This window comes from Melanostigma gelatinosum (assembly GCF_949748355.1).
Source record: "Melanostigma gelatinosum genome assembly, chromosome: 1".
Taxonomy (NCBI): domain Eukaryota; kingdom Metazoa; phylum Chordata; class Actinopteri; order Perciformes; family Zoarcidae; genus Melanostigma; species Melanostigma gelatinosum.
Window position 1 is genome coordinate 17,501,703 of NC_136634.1, and position 24,176 is coordinate 17,525,878.

The 24,176-nt window shown below is 46.6% G+C and overlaps 1 protein-coding gene across 1 annotated transcript in view; it reads left to right on the top strand.

Annotated features, from left to right (window-relative positions):
• The first annotated feature begins 855 nt into the window (after positions 1–855).
• Positions 856–24,176, top strand: part of dusp8a (dual specificity phosphatase 8a) — a 34,550-nt gene continuing 11,229 nt past the window's right edge. Inside the window, exons 1-2 of the mRNA XM_079279310.1 lie at positions 856–1,220; positions 10,153–10,291. Of these exons, the coding sequence (XP_079135436.1) occupies positions 984–1,220; positions 10,153–10,291 (376 nt within the window). The 5' untranslated portion in view covers positions 856–983. The remainder of the gene's footprint in view (positions 1,221–10,152; positions 10,292–24,176) is intronic.

Genomic DNA, 24,176 nt, shown 5'->3' on the forward strand with positions numbered 1-24,176 from the left:
TATGTTCAAACAAATGGCACTTTGGTTTTTTGCAACGACCGTGTGTAGCATAGCACTCTTTTGCACATGCAGCCAATGATCTCTCTACCTTGATGAGTAATTGCATGTGTGTGTGTGTGTGTGTGTCACATTAAATGTACAAGCGCTGTGGTGACCGTGAGCAGGTCTAAATATCAGAGTGATTAGCAATAGACAGGAGGAGGCAGTTCATCAGGTTTATGGATGGCTCTCTGTAACACACACACGCATACACAGGATGTCAGACGGGCCGCTTGCCTGTGTCCAGACCTGCTCTCTGAATTCCCCTAGCTTAATTTATCTCACGCCCTCAGTTTCCTGTTTCATGAGCTACCGAGAGACCCTCGATCAACAACAACAACCAGCCCTCACACACACTTATGCCGACGCACACGCACGTTTTATTGATGTCCGTGTCTATCTTAAGTCCTAGGCTTTGTGTTTGGATGTGTGATATTTCTACACATCTCAGGACTGATACATCTCAGGGGATGATTCAGTTGGCTTTGAAGCCTTTAAATAACTTTTTATATTCATCTTTAGCATTGTGGCTATTTTTGGTGCTTGAAGTCTGCCAGTAAAAGATAATACGATGCATAAAAATACAACGTGCACTTGACTGTGGTTTTGGAAATTTATACGCAAATTCTGTCGTTGTTGCTTTGCAGCAGTGGGGTTTAAATGATTGTATTTGTTGCACTGAGTTGGCTGAAGCTCGGGACGAGAGGTGGCCGTGATGTCTGATCATCAGCATCTCAAAACTCAGACTTTTCTTCTTCTTCCTCTCTCTTTGTCTCCTCCTTTTACAGGCACCATGGATCTCTCAGCACCTGCTTCGGTGGTAGCCTTCCTCCACTGACCTCCTCCTCCTCCTCCACCACTTCGTCTCTCATCCACCGCTCTACGTCCACGCCCCATCCCTTACTCCCCACCCGTGTCTGTGACCGCTCCGGCCCTCCTACATCATGGCGGGCGAGAAAGGGCCGACTAAGCGAAGCGCTATGGACATCAAGCGCCTGGCGAGCCTCATCCAGAGAGGAACGGGCCGTTTGCTGGTGATCGACAGCAGAACCTTTTCCGAGTACAATGCGTCGCACGTGCAAGGCGCGGTCAACGTGTGCTGCTCCAAGCTGGTGAAGAGGCGACTGCAGCAGGACAAGGTGTCCGTCACTGAGCTGCTGCAACCCAACAGCAAGGTGAAGGTGAGCAGACCTGACAGTTGATGCTTTTTGTGTGTGGGGGGGGGGGGGATTCAAAGCTTCCAGCTTGCTGATAAAGACAAGAAACTGGATACCATTTTAATAATCTGCCACATTATCCCGGCAAATAGTTGTGAGCTTCGGAGTTTCCCCATGTTCCCAGTCTTTCTTAGCTAAGCTAACTGGCTGCTGGTTGTAGCCCTGTTATGACCGTATGGACATGAGAGTACTTGAGTGTTCGTATTCTCTTCAACTAACTCTTCATCCTTCAAATGCAAATATGTGCATTTCCCAAAATGCTGTACTGTTTTTTTCAACATGGATTTTATCCTTTTATGTCTCTTTTTTTTTAATGTTAAACATGGAGTTTATCCTTTTATGTCTCTTTTTTTTTAATGTTCAACATGGATTTTATCCTTTTATGTCTCTTTTTTTTTAATGTTCAACATGGAGTTTATCCTTTTATGTCTCTTTTTTTTTTAATGCAGTGTTTTCTTTATCCAGACCAACAAGACCCAGTTAGGGATCTGATTATTCAACTGTAAAAGGCATGGTTACTCGTAGACTTTTGGGATTAAATCATTTTTCCTGTGACATACAAAGAAAAATAAAGTGACTCTTCTTGCAAATGCGGGTTGTTAGTTGAAATGGTGCATTTAAAGTACAGAGCGTTGGACACGTCCGCATAATCTCGCTTGTTTCGGCATCAGTAGCAGAATCCGCACGGGAATGAAAACAGGAATACAGCAAAGAGACTTTTTTGTTTAAATGGACGTAGAGACACGGGCAATATGTTGGTCTACAGCTCTATGTTCAAGGGTTAAAGTTCAGGGTATTCTCTTAAGTTGTACAGACATGTTGTGTGTGTCGTGCATATGACAGAAAGGAAGTCCAGTAGCTGGAACAAGTTGGGCGTTGAGGAGAGACTTTGCCTCGCCAACATCTCCAAACATTTCCAACAGCCTTTGCTGTCGTGGATCCGGATTAGCCTCATCTGTGCTAGCTCAAGCCTGCTGCACATCAGTGGGGTTATATTTGGCGGGCAGGCGGGCGTACTGTATGTTTGTTGCTTATCAGTGGCCCTGAAATCGGATCCTCCTGTTTTCCATGACTTCTCCTCCGAATATGACAGCCTTTTTTCCATGGCCTGTCCTGGGGGGGGGGGGGGATTATGTGCGCGATGTATGTTGTGCCCTCGTAGGCGTGCATACTTCACCCAACAGTTTTTCACGATGGGACAAATTCATCAACAAAGCTGTGGAGGTGATAGATGGGATTCTTCTTCCCGGCTGCACTCACTCACCAAATGTTATTTTTAGGTATTTCATTTTTTTAAGCACAGTGCACCCAAAGCTGTAAAACGCTGATTCACAGTGGCCGATGACACATAACAGGTGATTGAAATGTCTTTGTCGGGTGTGACACATTGGGTTTTAAATGGCAGTATTTATTGCTTTTGTTGTTTTACTTCCTGGTTGCCAGGAATCCGACTTGCAACACCTCAGTCTGTCAAATCTACTTATGAATGTGGTTCATGACCTGCTACCATTTCGTGCCCTTTAGATACGGCACCAGTCCCCGGAGTTGCAGAGAACAAACTGACTCTGTATTTCCATTTGGTGCTCAGCAAGAGAACTTTAATCACCAGAAACACGCCCTGCTCACAAAACGGCAAATAATTATACATTATTGCTTCAGATTATTGCTTTGCACTCCTTGCTGGATGACAGTTCACACTTGTAGGTGACTGACACTTTCCTTATGGTCAGACGGTTAAATGGAGGAGAACTGTGGATTATTGTTACTTTCTCACGTCAAATGAACTGCGGTTCAGCTAATAGCGTTTGCATAATTGGTACATTGGCTGAGAGTCCCCATGCGCCTGCTGTTTCTCACCGCCTCTCTGTTATACCAATTAGTTTTAATTCAGCTTTATTGCCCTGGCTTCTGGCAGTCAAACCCGCATGACTTTCTTCTCACCAAAATGTACCACTGTTAGCTGGACAACGATCTTGTGTAAGAACTCTTGTATTGGTGTGTTCTGCCAGCCTGAGTTACGCAGGTACCAGCACACCACAGATGCTGCGACGCCTGAAGGCCACATGGGAGATCCTGCGTCTCAGAAATGTGTGATCATCCCGACCAACAGATTCAGTTTTGCTTTAGATAATGCTTTTATTTTTCGGGTGGTGACGATGCATCACCCCGCTCTGGTAGTCTACGGATTTAGACCGAAACAGGAACAAAAGCAGGAGCTGGAGAGCTGTGAAGTGTGAGAGGTTTTGGTTGTTCTTGAGTGTGTTTCAAAGCTTGGTCTATTGGGTCCATCTCGGTGTGGGGCCCTGTGGTTGGCAGGGCTCACGCTGTGGCACCCCATGGAGTCGTGCTTCCTCTTGATTTCTCTCACTTTCGATCTCATGACTGTCTGTCCGTCTCCCACAACTACAGCCTGCAGCTTCCCCCCACCGACGACATGCCGTCATCATTTATTCCTTCTTCCTCTCCCTATCTTGTGTTGCCCCGTGGCTGGTTTGTTATTATCCATTCCCCACCCCCAGCAAAGAGGATAAGGCTTGCGATTAATGCTCGGCTGGATAAAGCTGGAACTATCCGTGTGAGAGAGGAGGGCCCAACGGACCCAGACTCTTTTGTTATTGGCTAAGCATGACATCATCCCTTTTGTGCGGCCACTGGCAGGCCGCGGGCTGGGCACGTGCAGACGGGCTGTGCGATGTTAAAGCCGGCTCCCAGCTAACCCCTCACACACACACACACACACACACACACACACACACTATCCTCTCTACCCCCCACATGGCTCTGAGCATCGCCAGGAGCCGCCTCAACCAGCCAAGACAGCAAAGGACACCATTGTGGCTCTTTGTTGGGGAAGTGAATGCAGGAAGCGGGAGAGCAGCACTGAGGGTATTCATGGCTGTGCTGCTGCCTCCGCCTCCTCCCTGGCTGCCTCCCGCCTCACATCCCATTGAGCACTAATAGCCTGCATCCCCCAAGGCGCTGCACTCACCCTCTTTCATAGAAGCTCCCAACGCTTCAGTTAACTGAGCTGAATGAACATCCATGACCAGCGCAGCAGCAATCAAAAACGGTGTCCTCTTTCTTCTCCCTTTCACAGCTCCATCCCTCCATAACCTCTTTATTAATGCTCTCTATTAATGTGGGTCAGGGAGAGCTGGATACAGTAGGTTAGGTGGTGGTGGTGGTGGTGGACCTCTGCTGGGAGAGGGATGGCACAGGCTTAGTCGGGGATGGGGCTTCCTCGTGCCTTTCCCGACCAGGTGGGCAGGCCGGTTTCTTGGCTTAAGCCTGGCTAATCCCTGCTGCTGTGACAAGGACAGCCGGCCAGGCAGGCCCTGACAGATGGACCAGAGGTTTTCACTGCCGGCAGCCAGCCTTGGGGAAGCACCCGTCATCATGTATGCAGGCATGGAGGACAGACCTCAATGGAACCCAGAGTAGTGGAGAGAATACAGCAAGCCTCCTCGCAGTGACAGAAGTTACTCGTACAAGCTGTCACATGGCAGAATGTGGAGGAACGGACGTATTTAAATTCACGAGCATGTTTCAAGTTTTGTAGTTTCTGTGTGAGAGGACACAAATAGAGCCATGAAGGTTGATGCGAGTCAGCATTTTTGTGGTTCTGCTAACAAAATCTAATTATGAGTTCCAGACATTTTGGGAGTAAGAGAGTTTTGTACTGGCCGATACTAGAATCAGCACGGGGGGGGGGGGGAATTGGGTTGGTGCATCCTTATCAGCCAGTTAGGGACTGATCATTGATGTAAAAAAATAACCAAGGGTGGTGAATCAATGACACTGATGTAGCTTTAAACCAATTAGTGGATGAATCAATAAGTAGATCGACAGCAAATTAATCAACAACAATTTGAAAAGCAAATGATCATTTTGAAAAATGAGGGAAGTTGTGATGTGCGGCACTTTAAACAATAAACTGTTGTTTTACTGTATGAGCTTAAAGATAACAGTCTCACACCTGTAATTCCACTCTCGTATATCTGCAACTGTTAACGAACAGTAGCCCAATTGTTGTTGTTGGCTATAATGACGTCGTAGCGATGGAGAGATCCAGCTGCTGGATCTGTGATCTTGTCTGTGCTCTTAATTGGGAGGATTGGCTGAGTCCCCTGCTGCCGAGCACAGGGGGAGACTGCACGTGATCAACTAATGCGTTTATGCAACATAGAAGATCCCCGTCCATTCCACTTATGACGCAGGCTGAGGCTGTCATGATCCGTGAGTCGAGGATGAGTTTGAAGATTTAAGGGCGTGTATTCCTGTGATTGTGTGGAAAAAAAGAAAAGTGGTGGCAGACGTCGGGCAAAGACACTGGTAAGAACTTTGGGAAACCCCGTACAGTTTTCGTAATAGTATTGTTCCGGACACAGACATCTCCAGTTACCACAAATCATTTCAAAATAAAGGAAAGAACATGAAAGTTTCACGTGTGCTCTGTCTCGACAGCCGCAGCAGATCCCAGAACTTAGTCGGTGACTCACCGCGTGGATTGTTTTCCCGAGTACCCAGAGGGCGAACTCGGGGAGTTTCTCTTTTTTTTGTACGTTTCATTCACATTTTTACTCTTTGCCAAGTTCAAACAAAGAACCCGGCAGTGTTTTTTCTACAGAGCAGGATATGTCATGTGTTTACTTTGATGAGGTCATGGCATGAATCATTGTTTGCTTTAAAGATCCTACTGTTTGACATAGACACACACACACTTACATACTGTATGTAGTTTCAGACACTGCCCCACTGCACCACAAAGAAGGAGTGACATTTATGTTAAAATAGATTTGTTAGGCCATGGGGGTAAATGGAAAATGGAGGGAATTATTCATTCATGATCTGCAGATATGAAATGCGTCTTTCATTGTATGCAAAGCCAGGAGGACGGCGCGGTAGAACCGGATCCACAGCATGCATGTGCTTCTTGGAAGACGCCAATTTAGTCTGAGTCCGACGGGGAAATTGGACACTTCTATGTAAATGTCTGCAGGCACCATCTGAATGTGTAAGTCTGGTGTGCGTCTGTATGTTCATGTCTTAAAGGTCCTCTGACATTTAGCGGTGTGAGTGTGTGACCAGATCAGGTGACCACATCTCTGAAACGATCAGTGACGATGACCTCTCACTGCACATGGGCATCGGGGACTTTCAACACTGTGCCACACCTTCACATCCCTGTCTGAAACACACACACACAGCGATCATTTTGAGATCTTTCCACGAACTAAATTATGTCCCTAACCTTTAAACTAGTCAACTATAATGCCGACTCTAAACACAAACCTGTTACCTAAACCTGTGACTACTTTGTATTTGGTCCTCGCAAGGATAGAAGTAGAGGAACGCTGCGACACACTCGTCACACCTATACAAGCATACATGTAAGTGGCAGCTGCCGGTGCCAGTCAGTGACGTCATCGTGTGTGTGTGTGTGTGTGTGTGTGTGTGTGTGGTGTGTGTGTGTGTGGCTTAAGATGACACTGCCTGTTTCAGCAGCTCCTCTATCAGCATGTAATGAACTTTAGGGAGTGTCCAACCATTTAGCCGGTCGTGGCCACATTGACATAATAACCCTATTAAAAATATGCATACAAATCCATTATGAGTTAGCGAATGAAAGAGTGATTTGAACTGTGTTTTTTCTGCATTTGGTGAATCAACTTAAGGGCTGACTCTTGCACACAGTGCCATCTTGTGCCCTCAATTGGCTGAAGCCAGTTCATACTGCAGTCGACTTGTTTTCTATGGGACATCCCCGAGAGGACGCATTGAGAGGACCCGGACTGCGCTTCAGGAATGTGGGGCCATTTTTAGACAGTTTGTGCTGATGTTGTGTCACAGCCGGCCAGTTCACACACAAACACACGTACTGTCCCGCTCAGCACTGACCTGGTCACTGGTCAGGAGCACTGCTGAGGTCGGGGGAAACCGTGTTTCACTTTCTTACACAAGCACTTACCGTACGCCGGGGCTGTGTTTCCGCAATTCCACTGATATCTGTTGTTGCCCCCTGTCATCTTTGTTTCATGTTGTGTGTGTGTGTGTGTGTGTGTGTGTGTGTGTGTGTGCAGACGTTTTATTGAGCGTTGACGGTAAGGCCAAGCCTTGACTCGCAGCCTTCTGTCAGATCTTGTTTTTCTCCCGCTCCTTCTATATTTTATAACACAGGGTCAGTAAGAAACATGCAGAGACTTCTGTCTCTTGCCCAACACCTTCATTCTTGTCTCTTTTACACCCACATTTTCTCTTTCTCCAACACAAGAGTACACATTTCTTCAGCTCTGTCTCTTGCTTCCCCTGCAATCTCCCTCTTTATTTTTTGCTATTTCCGTCTGCTAATGACAGGATAATAAAAATATCCTCTCCCCCCGATATGACCAATCTTTGTTTCTGCCCTCTTGTGACGCCAGCCTTCCGACCCTTAAGAGAAAGCTTGGGTGCTAAAGGACCATAGCAATTGTTCTGCCAGTGCCACCTTCCGATCCTCTATGCACCCTCCTCCCCTCTTTATTCCTCTCTTTATATTTGATCGTCCTCCTGCCTCTGATCACCTCCTTGGCCTTCCTTTCCCTCCACTCTGTCTCCATGCCTTCTCTCTGCCAGTGGCATTCCTTGTTTACCTGCAGTGTGCATGCATCAGAGCAGCACAGTAGTAGTAGCGATGCCGTAGCACTGCAGAGGGATGAGAGTTCTGTGCTGATGCTGCAGTCTGACAGCCGGCCTCGGGTCGTTGACCTCTAACACTGCAGCAACCTCTATTACACACTGAGCTGGAGGTACAGCTTCACCCCGTCATCATAAGCACAATCTACACAGCAGCTGATGCCACACTATTATTTACTATCGCTCACACACTTCTATTAAATATTGAGGTAGCTGTTGTTTCCTAACTCACAGGGTTCAGGGTCGAGATCAGGCTCCCAAATTAGATGGGATCCCATTAGGATCATTAGCCAAGATTACGCAGGGTTAGTAAAGATGGAGGGTGTAGGGGATTTTAAACAAAGGAAGAGAGGCATGACGATGAACATGTGAGAAGGAAACATAACAAAGAAATGAGTGCTTTGAGCAGGTAAAGACTAAAAATAGGGTGAACACTGTATTTTGAATGTGTAGCACTGCATTGATGTCTTTCACTGACAAATGAAAGGCTGTACAGTTTTCTATGAGCGCCTGTAAAGGGCTCGATGCTGTCACATGGCATCTGTGTTAAGTGTTTGAGGGGCTAATATATAACTTTATTGTACAATCGACGGTAGAGAAATGAGGGGATCGACGTGTGACATGTGTAATGAAGTCTTTTAACCACACTCAAACCAGGAGCATTGTATTTAAAGGTCTGTGCTTTAAACCCCTCGACAAGCAGCGGAGAACAGATAAAACTCTGAAGTCATCCGTGGTAACCTCTGTGCATCGTAGAGGTGTCATCGAATAATGTTAAGTTGTTTGAAGTCCCTCACGATCGATGCTACGGGTCAGGCTTTCTGCCTCAGCTTTCCATTGCCTTTGTGTCTGGATGCAGGCGGGCAGAGCTTAGCCGCTCTTTTACTTGTAACCGGACTTCAGAGGCTGACCTTGTCCTGTCTAACTCACCTGCATGGCTGTCTGCCCAGGCGCTGGGCCACAGCTGCTCTGTAAGCAGAAACATAATCAGTCACTATGCACACTGTATAGCTGTGTGTACATGAGCTCTCATCACCAGCGGGCCTTTCAGCATACACACAGGGCGATGAAGGGCTGGTGGCCACGCTGAGAGAAAGTGCGGTTTCGCCTTGAAGCTAGAGCGGCTGTTCAACGTTCACGTTTTTAGATGAGGGTGGTGCGCCCTGCGTTACGTTTTTGAGTTTCCTCGTCTTCCCTCTCTTGCTCTTCCTTTTCCTCTAGCATCTTTCTCATCTCCATCTCTCCCTGCCCCACTACTCCACTATCCCCACCCTCTTTATCCCTCTCTTCAGCTCGCTCGCCCTCCTCCCTCTCTCCTCTCTCCTCTCTCCTCTCTCCTCTCTCCTCTCCTGTCCAGTGGCGGCTCAATGATGCAGTGATTCATAGCTGCAGTGATGGTCACGTGACCAAAGCCTGCCTGACAACATGGGGAACAACACAGCCTGGCTGGTGTGTGCGCAGGCACACTATCTCACACACACACACACACACACACAGAGGCATACTCTATCACACTGGCGCATGCTCAGACTTCCTCATCTTGCTCACTGTCTGATACACTGATGGATCCAAACCCTTCACAACGTAGTCAGCTTTTTGGATTTCATCAGTTTTACCTCAGATTATGAGACAACCCTCTCCGCAGTATCTGCTCAGTAAATATTACCGCCGCAGTTGCACAGTGCAAACTCCGCCCTAATGCATTTTTCATGAACCTGTGCTTTATCTTCATAACTTACTCCAGCATCACCTGTAGTTCATCCTGCTTACTGGTGCAGTCACTGGCATCCATGAAGCCAGTGTTTAGTGTTTAGAGTTCCTTTTGTTTGCCTTGTTGCTGCTTCCTGGTGGGTATCAGATAAGCAGAGTTGTCAAGTTTTTGGGGAAACTACCTCAGGGTCAGACAGCCCTGCAGCAGCTCATTTGCATTTCTTTTGTCACAAGTTTGATAGAAAAGACTTTGCTCAGCCGAGAGGGAATACGCTTCATTTTCCTTTTAAGGATCGGCTGGTCTGATAAAATGTATTTTGTGTGTGTGTGTGTGTGTGTGTGCGTGCCACATGCAATGCATTCTCAGTTACACTCTTCCAGTATTAGATTATTCTAATTCTGGTCATATTAACCAACTCTTTCTTCCTTGTTGGCAATGGATGCTTGTTGTACTTTTCACAGTGGCACTGGAAAATAACTCTCTTCTCTTCCTTGTTGTTTATCTGTTGTGCAGGTGGAGCTGGGCAGGAAGCAGGAAGTGGTGGTTTATGACCAGAGTTCCAAAGAGGCGGGGCATCTGTCCAAAGACAGCTTTGTGCACATTCTCATGGGGAAGTTGGAGGGCACCTTCCACAAAGTCTCCCTGCTCACTGGTACGTGACGGTGTGACGAGCATGAGTGCGATGAAGGCAGTGTTTCTTTTTCTTTATTTTTCCCCGATGTAAACAAAAGATGAGTCCCTTCATCCAGAATGGACATGTCTCTTTTAATTACCCACTTCTTATTGCACAGCGGGCAAGTGTGCCTCACCTCGCCCCGCTTGACTGATTTGATTGTAGTTCCACGGTTTGGTCAGCAGATGACACCGATGAGCCCAACAAGCGTTCGTCTCCTCACATCATTCGAGTTGTTCCTCATTAATTAACCGGCAGTAATCACGGATTCACAGGTTCACAGGTATGTGTGAAGACAGGAGCGAGAGGAAGAAGTATCAAAGCCCGGCTACAAAGCCTCTCTGATGACTCTTTGATGTTTAAGCTTCCCCCGGAGTCGTTCTCTTCCCCAGCACCACTGAAGTAAAGCTGGAGCTTAATTTCAATCCTCTGGTCTTATTTACCACATATATATATCCTGTCATAGTGTCCACTAAGCACACTAAGACTTATAATTGAGCCCCAGCACGACCGTTAATAGCCTAGTTGAGTTAATAACATCTCGATTGCGGTGACAGTACGCACACACCGACCAGCGGCGGCTTCTGAGTCCGTCTCCAATGTGTCAGAATAGGGAGCGTAATCTGCCTCAGTCAGGATTGGGAATGAGACGGCAGAAGCACGCTGCTTGGGCAAATCTTCTCCTCTTCTCAGTTCTCTCCCCTCCGCTGGGAGATTAGCGCTTCTTCATGAGTCATTCATAGATTTTGAGGATTGTCTCAAAGCACCCGGGCTCCACAATTAGTCACAGAGATGTACTGAGCACATGCTTAGGCTGGGCACGCCCACAATGCATGTTCAATATCACACATACTCTCCCGAAAGCCAGGACTTTCCTCCTCAGCTTTTCTGATTAGACGTCATACCCGTCTTAATGAAAGACCCCCTGTCAGCGATTCCCTCCTCTTCCTCTTTATCGGTCTCCTCGGCTTACTGTCGCTGCGTTTCATCAGGAAAAAGAAGGAATCGCACTTCTTCCGTTTCTGTCCCCGCTTTTCTGCTGTTTCCACGACAACAGTGGCAGAGAATATTCCCCAGAAGGACTCAGCCAATGGCGTCGGCTGTTGTTCGGGTGGTTGTATTATTGGGGTCAGTGGAGCTATGCAGCCTCCGTCCGTGCACACTTGATGTTTGTGTGTTTATGCGTGTAGGTAGAAGGGGGGCGTTGCGTGTCCACGTATGCACGCTTGCATGTCTGCACGTTGTGCATGATAACATGCGGATGAGTGCTGCAGGATGTGTTTGTGTGTCAAAGGAAGCTGCAGAGTTATCATGAGAGAGATGTCGTGAGAGACAAGAAGGGGACATGGTGGCCGGGGAATAAGGCTTTTGAACAATGCTTATTAAATCATTTTAATTAACGAGACATGATGCTTATTGGAAAATATATGTGGGAACTATTTCAACCATCAGTTCTTTGTTTAACAATCATCAAAAGATAAGAGTCTGTGGTCTAAAAGGTTGTCAGTTTTTCTTTCTACTTTCTACTCTATTTTTAGCAATCAACTGCTGAAGCAATCGATCATAAGTGTGTTTGCTACAATTCAATTAATGACCAGTCATTTATCAAGCATAAATATCAAACAATCCCCGGTTGCAGCGGCTCAAAGCTGAGAACGTGCGACTGCTCAGACAAAACAAGTAATTTGAGGACGTCCCCACGGGCTCCAGGACATTTTTACAGGCTTGTTTCACTACTTTTACAGCCTAAAACCTGATAGCTACACAATAAATGTTATTATTAGCTGAGGCCCTTCTTTTTTCCCTCCTTCCCTTTTTCTCTTTCCCCTCATTCTTGGCTTTGATTGTCTTTACTCCCCTCTCACTCTCTTAAAGATTCAAGGTAAAAACAGTAATCATTCTCTCTCTCTCTCTCTCTCTCTCTCTCTCTCTCTCTCTCTCTCTCTCTCTCTCTCTCTCTCTCTCTCTCTCTCTCTCTCCCTCTCTCCCATTACCTCCCTCTTCTCCCCCTGTCCCTCTACTGAACCTCAGATTTACGATGCTGATAATTCCTGCGATGACTTCATATCTGACGGGACTTATTTTCAGCCTCACGTACGCAGACCACACACGTACAGTGCTCACCATGCATACGCTTTTGCTGCAAATCAAGTGAAGGGTACTGCGAGTGGGAATGAGGGTCAGATGGATGGAAAATAATCCATAAATGGGATGGACAGGGTGAATAAAAGATGAATCACTGAGCTCCCTACCAGAGGCCTTAACTGTTACTTATGCAGAAGCTTGCCAAAAGGAGATTAGGGCACAGTCTTGCAGAAACACACATCTCTCAGTAGATTTGTGTTTTTTCACATTTTGACTTGAACTGTCCATAAATAAGGGGACGTCATTGCAGGAAAGATGTGTGTGTGTGTGTGTGTGTGTGTGTGTGTGTACTGGGAACACATTGATCTAAAAAACAATCGGTGACTCCTCTTCGGTTTCTCTCCATTCACGATCTAATCAATAGCTCCGGCTCAGAGAGCACACCACTTCCTACATGTGGATGATGTCATGGAGCAAGCCATGTCCCAACAGGACTATATCTGGTCAGCCAGTGACTCTCACCTAGGGCTGGGCGATATGGCCTAAAAAAAAAATCTCCGATTTTTTTACAAAAAATCCGATTCACGATTTAAATCGATTTTTTTCCCCCAAAATTTTTTGCAGATGACAGAAGCTGTTGAAAACAATTTTTTCTTTTATTTTGTGATGATTTTCCCAAGTAGGTTGATAAAAATAAAGTGCAAACAAAACCTGAACATTGTAGAAAGGTGCCTGTAGTATACAAAAAGTATTTGGTCACTCTTTTGTTTGCCTGAATCATTTAAATATAAAATTAAATTAAACATAACATTAAATGGCATTAAATAGTAGCCTTCCATTGTAAACAACTGTGCAAATGTAACTTTTTACAGTAAGCTTTTCTAACTGAATACACTGATACAAACACAGCATGAAATAAAATGTATGTGACCCTTTAACATTCACATTTTCAAAAGTGCAACATCTGATCTAACATCAACATAACATATTTTGCACAGTAAATAAGTGCATGTAAACAAAATCAAGTGCATTCACAACATAACCAACAGTATTAAACAGTAGTGCATGTTTTTTCTAAATATTTTTTGCCAGGAAGACAAGCCTGTCTACTACCTCTGGCTTCAGGCATGCACGGTGGCATGTAACAATGCCCCCCCCCACACACTGAAAAGCCTCTCAGAGGGGGCACTTGTAGCTGGCACAGAGAGGTATTTCTTTGCTAAAGTACTTAGCCTTGGAAAGTTAAGTTGGTGACGCTTCCACCAGTCAAGTGGATCGGTGTCTGGGTCAACCTGCTGGACCACAGGTCAGTTGTTGCGGAGTAGAATGACATCCCCTCCAGCTCCGCAGAGATCCTTTGGCGTGTACTATTGTACAGCCGAGGCAAGGCAACGTCAGAAAAATGTTTACGGCTTGGTAGCACGTACCTGGGGTCCAAAGCTTTGAGAAGGTGAATAAACCCCGGCTTTTCCACGGTGTATATGGGCACCATATCTTTTGCGATATACATCGCGACTGCATCCGTGATGGCTTTCCACCGGGCACTCTTCTTCTCATGCGGAGTACAGTTGGTGAATGTCTCCAAAATGCTGGGTTGTTTTTGTGAGGTGGCGGCGGCAGCAGTGAAGCTGCTAGCCGCCATTGTTTTAGTTTGTAAACAATGCGCGCGCACTCTACTACGGGAAAAAGGGGTGGGGGCGATTTTCTCGATTTTCAATAAAACACATCGCCTTAAAGCACACATTCGAATTAATCGATTAAATCGATTTATCGCCCAGCCCTACTCTCACCCTGTGTTTTGTTTGAAATATATATTCAGGCAGGATGTTGTGGTGGCAGTTGGAAGATGATTATGTATGTGCATGCATCTGGATACGTGTGTGCATGTGTACGCGTGTATTTGTGCGTTATTACTTCCTTGACTGTGTGAAAGTGTTTGTGAGAAACATGTCTCTCTGAGGGCAGCAGTATTTTTACCACAGTAATGATCTCACCCAGTTGGAGCTCAGGCTGATGTGTCTTGCCTTTTTCAGAGTTGTGTGTGTGTGTGTGTGTGTGTGTGTGTGTGTGTGTGTGTGTGTGTGTGTGTGTGTGTGTGTGTGTGTGTGTGTGTGTGTGTGTGTGTGTGTGTGTGTGTGTGTGTGTGTGTGTGTGTGTGTGTGTGTGTGTGTGTGTGTGTGTGTGTGTGTGTGTGTGTGGAGGTGGAGGAGGAGGAGGAGGAGAACGTCGCTTGGCCGGAGCCAGCTGCCTCCCCAGCGGGTCTAAAGTTTGCATGTTTCCCACCAATCTGCAGCACACAGCCAAAACCAGAGACAACACTGCCTGCTAGCGTGTAGCTATAGGTGGTGTGTTAGCCGGTGCCGACTGCGTAGCTGAGTCATGCGTCACATCGGCTCTGATGTAAGCCTGCCAGGAGGAAATGTTTTGATGCTGCCATCAAAACCTCATGTTCCAGTTTAAGACAGAATAAAGAGAATAATAATAAAACAGTTTGAGGAAAAAGTGTGTGAAACGCACTTATGCTCTGCAGATGAAAGAAGCGTTTTATTCTTATTTTGTTGAAATACTGGAAAAACTGGAAAATAGAATTTTAAAACAAAAATTGGTGAAGGATCTGACAGGAAATAGAGTTACTGTCGGTCATGAAGCAGGAAATGAAAGTGTAGGTGCAGGTGTGTATTTTATCCATCTAATGTGTGTGTGTGTGTGTGTGTGGAGTTTGCAGATGTGCAACGCTGCTCCTAATCTTCCCTAGCGCCATCTGCCAGTGTTTTTTGCCGGATTACACGACTGGGTCAGAGAGAGAGAGAGAGAGAGAGAGAGAGAGCGAAGGAGAGAAAAGGGAAATGAGATCGAGAGGAGGGATGATGGCACGTGTCTAGATTCTCATGAAGGGCAGCGTGTACTTAACCTACAGTCTCCGATTATCCTTGGTGATGAGTACTAAAACGATGAGTTATTCAACAGAACAATTTTTATAAGGAATTAACTGTTGAGGGTATTTATTAGAAACAAATATTGAAAAAATGTCTGGTTCCAAACTCCCAAATGAGAAAATGTCCCGCTATCCTCTGTCTATTTTCTCATACTTATTGACGACATGACAAATGAATTCATTTCAAATATATCGACAGATTCACTGATAATGAAAACGATTGTTAGTTGCAGAACTAGCTGCTCACCAGGTCGGTATGTGGACCCGACAGCTAAACAGGCTTGGTGACATGTGAGCCCGGTCACATTCCATACTACGTACAAACTAAGTCTAACTTTTTAACGTTTGGGCTTTCCCACTGAAAAGTGACACAATTAAGTCATTCATTTAATTGCTGAGTGTACGCTGGTACATTTTCCCCTAGATGCTCACAACCGGAGAAGAAATCTATTGACGTGGTGAGACCATACGTACTGCAGTATTAGTACGTTTATAGCTGGGAAGTAGTTTATTTGTTTTTATGGGTTAGCATGTGGACTCTCACGCTGTCAGCCTGCCAGCTCAATGCGAAAGCACACAGGACAAGACATGGCGATGACATACTGATGGGAGGTATTAGGAGATGAAAGGTGCCTCTCTCTCATTTTCCTCCGCTAGCGCTGTCTTTGGCTCGCACACACTAAGAACACACGGGAGCTGCTGTGGGCCCCGGGGCTCTGATGAGATCAGGTTAGGGTGTGACTGCACCGACTGAGGTACAAAGGTCAACTCAGTTATGTATCATTCTTCTGTGCTGTTATACAACTGGGCGGTCCCTGTGTGTGTGTGTGTGTGTGTGTGTATGTATGTATGTATGTATACGTGTGCGTGTGTGTGCGCGCGTGTGTGTGCGCGTGTGCATCAGAGAGACGCTGAAGAAGTGAGGTCATCGTGGGAGGCCGAATCTCACAATGCAACCGTTCACAGAGACATTCCAATGAGCTACATAAGGAGGTCTGTTTGTGTCAGTGTGTGTGTGTGTGTCTGTGCGCATTTCTGCATGAATATGTGCATATGAAGTAGTGCGTGCACGCGCATGAGGCAATGTTTGAGAGTGCAAGTGTGCGAAAAAGAAAAACACAAAACAGACGGAGGAGTGGCATTGAGGAGATGAGGTCATACTCCTCATTTCACTCCTCAGTGTGTGTGTGTGTGTGGGGGGGGGGGGGTGTCTGTGTGTTCAAGTGTTCAATTAGTTACATTAATGTGCATTCATGTGTGTGCATGAGTTGTCAGAGTGTGTGTGGTCGGGGAGGCCGTCGTGCTGACCCGTGTTTGTCAGCCTCCTCAGAGCTGAAAGTCTTTAAGGTTTCCTCTTCTTCTCCTTCTGGAGTCCAGCAGGAGGTTTCCACATCCTCTGAACCCGGAACACACACACACACACACACACACACACACACACGCGCGTGCATGCACACCTGTGTGTGCACACCTGTGTGTGCTCCCGCCAGGGATCACACATTTATCTGTGATTAGAAGCTGCAGAATGCGTGAATGTTTTCACAGGAAGTGCATTCTCTGTAGTCGCTGCAAACAGGGCCGTCTCAAGTTGGGAACATAAATTGCCGTGGATACCTGTGTGATTGAGATCGGGGTGACGTGATCAATCAGTGGCAGTTATTTCCCGCTCTGTGCCTCTGGCTGTGTTGTGATTGGCTGCAGTGCAGGTCGGTGAGGTTGCACATCAATTGTGGCTTTGTTTTGCCCGAGGGCCACGTTCTTCATGCCGCCATCCTTCGGCTTTCCTCTCTCCACCTTCTCCGTCATCTCCCTTCGTGACCTTCTAACCTGCCCTCTCGGCACCTCCTTGCCCCTTCCCTCCCCCTCCACTTCCCCTCTCCATTACGCCGTGGGGAGCTTCAGCAGATCAATGATTTCATTGAGAAGTTGCCAGTGGTGCCATTAGGAGGTGAGCTCACCTTCCCCGGGGAGATCTGACACATTATTCTGAATGACCTCGCCTACCTCTCCATCCCTCCTTTACCTTCCCCCCCTGTTTCTTCCTCTCTTTTCCACTCCTCCTCCTCCCTCTCTCCTCTCTTCTGTTTCACGGTGCTGAGAACAGAGCTCTATTTTTAGTTCCAGACTCCTGCGGTCGTCACATCTGGCGCCAGTGGCCTCGGTGCTCTCACCCCGGCCTGTAGATACACAAACACACAAGGACATACACACACGCCAGCCCCACCCCAAGCAGCACCAAGGGAGCACAAAGGTCAAAGGAAAGGGCCCTGCAGAATAATCTGTGACATCACCTCCCTGCTCGATAACTGTTACAGACTTGGAGAAGCCTTGGAGCCAAGCGGTGGCGCTCTGTTTTCTGCAGTCACTCTGCAGGTATTTAATGATCTCCTTTTTTAGGCTCACACCATGAAGAGGGATTGTGCAAATGCTTAACTCGCGCACACACACACACACATACACACCCACACTTTGAAGCGTGCAAATGCATGCACATGTGGACAGACTCACGCACACACATAATATGGTAACAGGGCCCAGAGGAGGCCTGTACCGAGTTGAGTTGTATGTAACAATGTTTTGTTTCTGCCAGTGTTCTCACCCCCTCCCTCGTCTGTCTCATTGGCCTCACATGATGAGCTTGATGTCATTTTCTCCTTCTTTCCCTCAAAACCGAAGAACAACAACAGGCCAGCGTGTGTGTGTGTGTGTGTGTGTGTGCATGTGTGTGTGTGTGTGTGTATTTATGTGTGTCGTTGCCAAATGTTTCCACCATGACGTGATCTCACTGCTCTGCTTGCCTCCTGCTCCTCTTCCCCTTCTCCTCCATCACTCAGACGCCCTTGCTGGCTCGGAGAGGCCACGCACGCACGCACACACACACACACACACGCACACACACACACACACACGTAATGCACAAAAGGGAAACAGTCATACATATACTATAGCGTGCAAAGATAGAGAACGCCATTTTCTCCCAGATGCACGCATAGGATATGTGCATTGATTCTAAGCAGTGCGGATAAAGATTGGAGCTCAAGACGTCAGTGCAGACATATTAACACACACACACGCACACACATATATGAAGGCTTAGATGTGCAAAGTGACCAACATTTCTGATCATCTCGTGTATTGTATACATACAGAATGAACAGCACGTACTACGATTTCATTAAACTCACAATTTCGGTGTAGAATAGAATTCGACCATCACTCAAATGATCTTAATTCACCATTCCCAGGCACATAAAATAAAGTCTTAGATATGTTGCAAAATGACCCTTTAGTATGGTGCAGTCTATCACAATTAAGCAGATAAACTCACTGAATAACATGTGCAACACGATAGACAAATTAGATACTTGGATTTGTTTCAGGAAACAGACAAAGAACTGTAAAGCATGACTGCATTCACAAAAATGAACAAGCAGGTTTAAGCCTTATAATAAGATATGCCACGCATAATAACCTTTCTTACCAGATGCAGTTTGCCTGTGTTATACAAAGTAAAGCTTGTGGGTAAAACCTGTAGGCCGGTGCTTGTATACCACGGTGCCCTAAATACTTCCAGCGTACTTGTTTAAGCTGCTTGTGTATACAGTCCATTCACAGTGCATACCTTCTGGCCCCTGCTGCATTTGAAATCTATCTGGAAGCCTTTTGAACGTCCCAACCCGCCCCTGTCACGGGAGTCATCCAGCATGGAATAAAAATAGTTTGTTTAAACTGTTACCTAGGCAGTGTCAACACATCAGGTCAACAGGAGCTGAAGTTGAACAGCGTGCTAACCCAGGCCGGTTTCTCCGCGCTACGCCCCCCCCCCCCCTCCCTCCACCAGCACCTCATAACTCGAACTTCACCATGAATTTGGGCCAAGCGCTCCGGCATCAGTTTACCGCCGCAGCAGCATTTATCCCGCTGACTCTGACACACATGTGGAGTGGAAATTTTCAAGGGCAGAAGAAAGGAGTAGCTAAAATCACGATGCTAGTTTATGCTCCCCAGAGCTGGCCTGCATCCACCGAATTCCATTCGTGCTCGGACTGCCCACTGCTGCTCCTGTCGTAGCACCATTCCCTGGAACAATGGTGGATTCCTGTTTATCACTGTGCCGTCTTAATGCTTGATGCCCTTTATCTATGGCGTACCGCTGCATCCTCGTTTACCTAATTTGTTGCCATGGGGGTTTTTTTCAGCTGTTTTAATCCGATTTAGACACTACCTCCAACATTTGAGTGAGGTTATATTTCTTGGCAGCCTTCTGACATGTGTTACACTATGAGGAAAATCTATTTTATTGTGCAGTTTCCTAATAATGTTCCAAAAAATAAAGATGTCTCATTGGCATTGAGTAGCATAGCTGCCTTTAACAGAGCAGAGAGTTTAAATCCTCTGCGGTTTAACACTTCCCCCGGTATGTACACGGACTTGTAACAGAGGTCTTATTACCGTGATTTCATGCTGACCACACACAAACTTTTGAGCTGAACCTCTGGGGCTGCCGCTGCTTCCTGATAAAAGCGGGAGATTTTCCATCGCCACAGCAACAGGCTAATTTTGGAGTTCCAGGCAAGCCCACGGCCCCCAGATTGAGGAATGCAGCACTTTGTGATCATTCCTGGTCCTCTTGATATCTTTGCGCACACATAAACACTAACACACTCGAACGCACACACCCACATGCATAGTTGAAGGCAGCCTACAAAGAGGTCACTTCCCCCTTCTGTTGTGTAACTGCTTCCTGTTTCTGATAACGTGACATCAGGGCTCTCTGGGGTGAAATAGGACGCCAAGGAGACTCAGCATGTATGTATACAAGTCTGTGTTTGTGTGTTTGTACTTTAACTGTGTCTTTTGATTTAGGAGTAAAAAAGAGGATCCAGAAGTCCTACCATTCGCTTTAAAACGTCATTTGAAAAGCGGCGTGAAGGCGTTGGTGGGGAGCACACAGAAACGGCTTGCCCAGTTCCTCTCACGGCATCACGTCATTCCTTCTCTATTGTTCTTTTGTAGCTGTTTGAGTGATGTCACTGCAGCATTGTGGATGTGACACAATCACACGCACACACACACACACACACACACACACAGTCTCCAGGGCCTGTAATGGCAGGAAAGCCAAGCCTGACCGCGGGTGTTGCGATAACCACTGTCACCAAGTCCTGTACGCCCAAAATGCAGTCTCCAGGGTGTAACGCCTCACTTCTGCTGCATGTCCATGTGTAAGAAGGCACCGCTGAATGACTACAAGTTCAGTCATGTGTTTGCGTTCTGTGACTTAATGTGCACCCTATTGTTTTATAAAATCTGTTCCATAGACTTTGATTTTAAATTAGTTTTTGATTGAATTCATTTAAATGTTGTCACACTGTCAGCAGAAATATTTATTCAACATTTCTGTTGGGAAAAGATTTATTTGAAAATAAGCACTGTTGTGCATTTGAGGCCATGAGTCATGCTGTGTGTGCTGATGAGATTGTAAGAGTTGTTGAGTAAAGGAATATTGGGGGTAAACTGATCTTACCAGTCCCTGGTACAGTTTGAGCTAATTATGAGACAGGTAGACAAGGGGTGTGTGTGTGTGTGTGTGTGTGTGTGTGTGTGTGTGTGTGTGTGTGTGAGTGAAACCAACAGAGGACCAGATGGCTTGGCTTCCAGCACTGGTGTCAGGACAGTGTGTCTCTCAGTGTGTTTGCCAGACATGTGAGAGACAGAGCTGAGGTGTGTGCAGGGTGTTGTTGCCTTCAAGTGCTGCAAGGAAACCCTGTGCATCCCAGCTCAGGCCTATTAGCATTTAGAAGAACTATCCATCTGTTATGCTCAAGTGAGCCTGTGTAGACAAACTCACCTCTGGGGAAATTAGAGGAAAACACAGTTTACACACACACACACACACACACATTGTTCATCTTTTCATTCCTGCAGACTGGTATGCATGGTTCCTGCTCTTATTTACCCTTTTATTCTTCCTCTCATGCGCACACACACACACACACACACACACGTATTACTCCTCTATATACCTCCTCAGAAAACAGCTGCGAGCCTCTCGGCTAAAATTAACATCCCCCTTATACATTCACACTTTTACACAAAGTGAATGCCAGGCTTTACATGCATACAAACATACTGTAAGCACATGCCTGTGGTGGCCAGCAGCATTTCATTTTGAGCCTTAACAGCCCCCCCCCCCCTATTCTCCACGCACACACACCGCTGAACATCTCCAACTGGGATTTTTAAGTAGTTCATCTGGTTTATGAGGGCCCGTCTGGTCCTGAAAGCCCCCCTTGGTGTGTTTGATAGCTCACCCTCTTCTCTTTCTCTCTCTGTGTGTGTGTGTGTGTGTGTGTGTGTGTGTGTGTGTGTGTGTGTGTGTGTGTGTGTGTGTGTGTGTGTGTGTGTGTGTGTGTGTGTGTGTGTGTGTGTGTGTGTGTGTGTGTGTACGCACTTGAGTGTATCTGTCTGTGTGTGTAAACTGATTTCTTGCCTGCGAGTTAGATTTACTGCTGCAGAAGCCCCAGGTGCTGAGCTCCTCCAGGGGGTTAAGTTGTTTGGAGGGCAGGGGGTCTTCTGCATGACTGATGCGTGCAGGCCTAACCTCCAGGCTGCACAGATAGAAATGAAGCTACCGCATGCATGAGCACACATGCATGACCGAGTGGTGCATCAGTGCTGCCTTAATCGCATACACCCCTCCTCCCGCCTGCTCTTTACATCACACAGGTGCTCCCCTCCATCCTCCTCTCGTGTTCGCCTCCTCAACTTCCTCAACAATTTTTTTTACGTCATCGGCTCACTGTCTGAAAAGTGGAGGAAGGAAGTCCTAATAAATGTAGGTGGGAAGGCACTTCATAGCGACGTTTTGAAATGTTTGATATTGGTGCAATACGAAACCATTAGCAATGTTTTGCTTCCTCAGTTTGGGGAATATAAATGTGTTTTAACTTTTTTTTAGCGCAATGCACCAGTGTTAAATTTAGACATTTGCCTAAATAAAATTGTAAAAGGTCTTCATTTTGAAAAAAGCTTCCTGATTCAATCCAATCATTATTGAAATAGCCTTACAATCACTCCAGATTGCACTTTTTCATCCACACAGGCTTAGTCACTGCACCAGTAATGTCCCCTCGCAATACGACTACGTCATTTCAGTTACCATCTCCCTATGGACTCAAACACCCCCCAATTACATCCAGAACCCCCAGCTACCTAAACCTCCCCCTTCTCTCCTCCACCACCTCCCCCACCCTCAATTGCCCTCCATCCATCCTCCCCTGTTGACTACCTCACCCCCCAGGCATGGCAGCTGCGTTCTCCTGTAGGCATTACATCACTGCAAGAGCAGCCTCGTTACTGATCCCCTGACAACCAGCACTATCAACACACACACACACACACACACACACACCAATACACACGCACACACACATATGCTTGTGTTTACGCATGTTGGAGCAAATAACTGTCCACCCCGTCCCATCAGACCCCCCAGCTATGTCCTCTCTTGTCTTCCTCTCACCTTGCTCCGTTCATCCTCTTCCCACATGGTCTCAACACATGGGTGCACACACACACACACACACACAGATGAACTCACACACACATTAACTCATCACCCTAACCTGCCCTATCCGGAGAGAATGACGTCTCTCTTTCCCGTGATATCCTGACAGATGATCTGTGGTGTCGGATGACGCTCCTGTCGCTGCCTGTCTCAGCGGGGAGGGAACGGTGTACGGGCGCTGACAGAATATGCTAAATGAAAATATTTTATTTATGTTATGATATTAGTACCTTCGCTTTTTTGCACAGATTGTTAATGTACATAGACTTTTGGGGAATTATTGTTTGCAAAGCTTCAACTTCACAGACATAAGACTCGATTACAATGTGAAAAAATGCAATCCAAAGATATATTTCCTTGTTTTCTCTCCAGTTGTCGGGTGCAGACAAAGTCTCTCATATGTTCATCTAACATCTGACAGTCTTAGCGCCTCCAGTGCAGAGAGGCTGCGCCATGTTGTTCTGGTCTCCAAGGCCCCTTTGGCCTTTCTACACCTTCTCTCTTTCTGTCTTACGCCACAATCTCAAGCTCATCTCCACTTCTCTCCCCGTCTGTTTTGGCTGGTCTCTGTGTAAACGGTGCGTTGTCCCAGTAACTCCACCATAAAAGCACCCTCTAAATCTAAGAGATGTCAGTGGAGGGGGGGGGGGGGTGACCGTCCTACCTATTTCTGTCGCAGCAGGGCACACATGTACAGTCGATAAAAAAAGGCCTGACTGTCATTTATAGCGTCTTGGCTGTAATCCTCTAATTAACAAGCCTTCTATTCTGAGCCTTGTTACCCTGCTGAGGACCAGAGGAGGAGGAGGAGGAGAGAAGTGTAAAGAGGAGGAGGGCACGGTGTTTGCTCGAGGAACTCCAACGAGTTTGAACACCAGCAGCTACTTTGCTTTGTTGCTGTTGGCTTCCAGCGCTGTGGGTTTGCAGGGTGTTAGGAAGTCGTGTGTTCCAAAAGCTGGTTTCATGGCTTCGAGCCACACAGACGGAAACAACCAAACGGAGGTGTTCGAAACAGTTCAAAGCGAGGTGATGAGCGCTGCGTTTGGAGTGTAGTGACCCTAGTCGACCACTGTGGAGTGCCACACCTGAAAACAGCGTGAATGTGAGAAATCCCCCTTATTTGTTCTTCGCTTCGACGTCCTCCCAAAACCAAAGTCTGCATTTTTCACAAAGCTCATCATCACCAAGTGACCGATTTCCTGTCCCGCTCTCAGTGACCCGTGGTTGAACAGAGGGTGACGTAAGGCTGTTCTCACCCGAGCGCAATCGTTCAG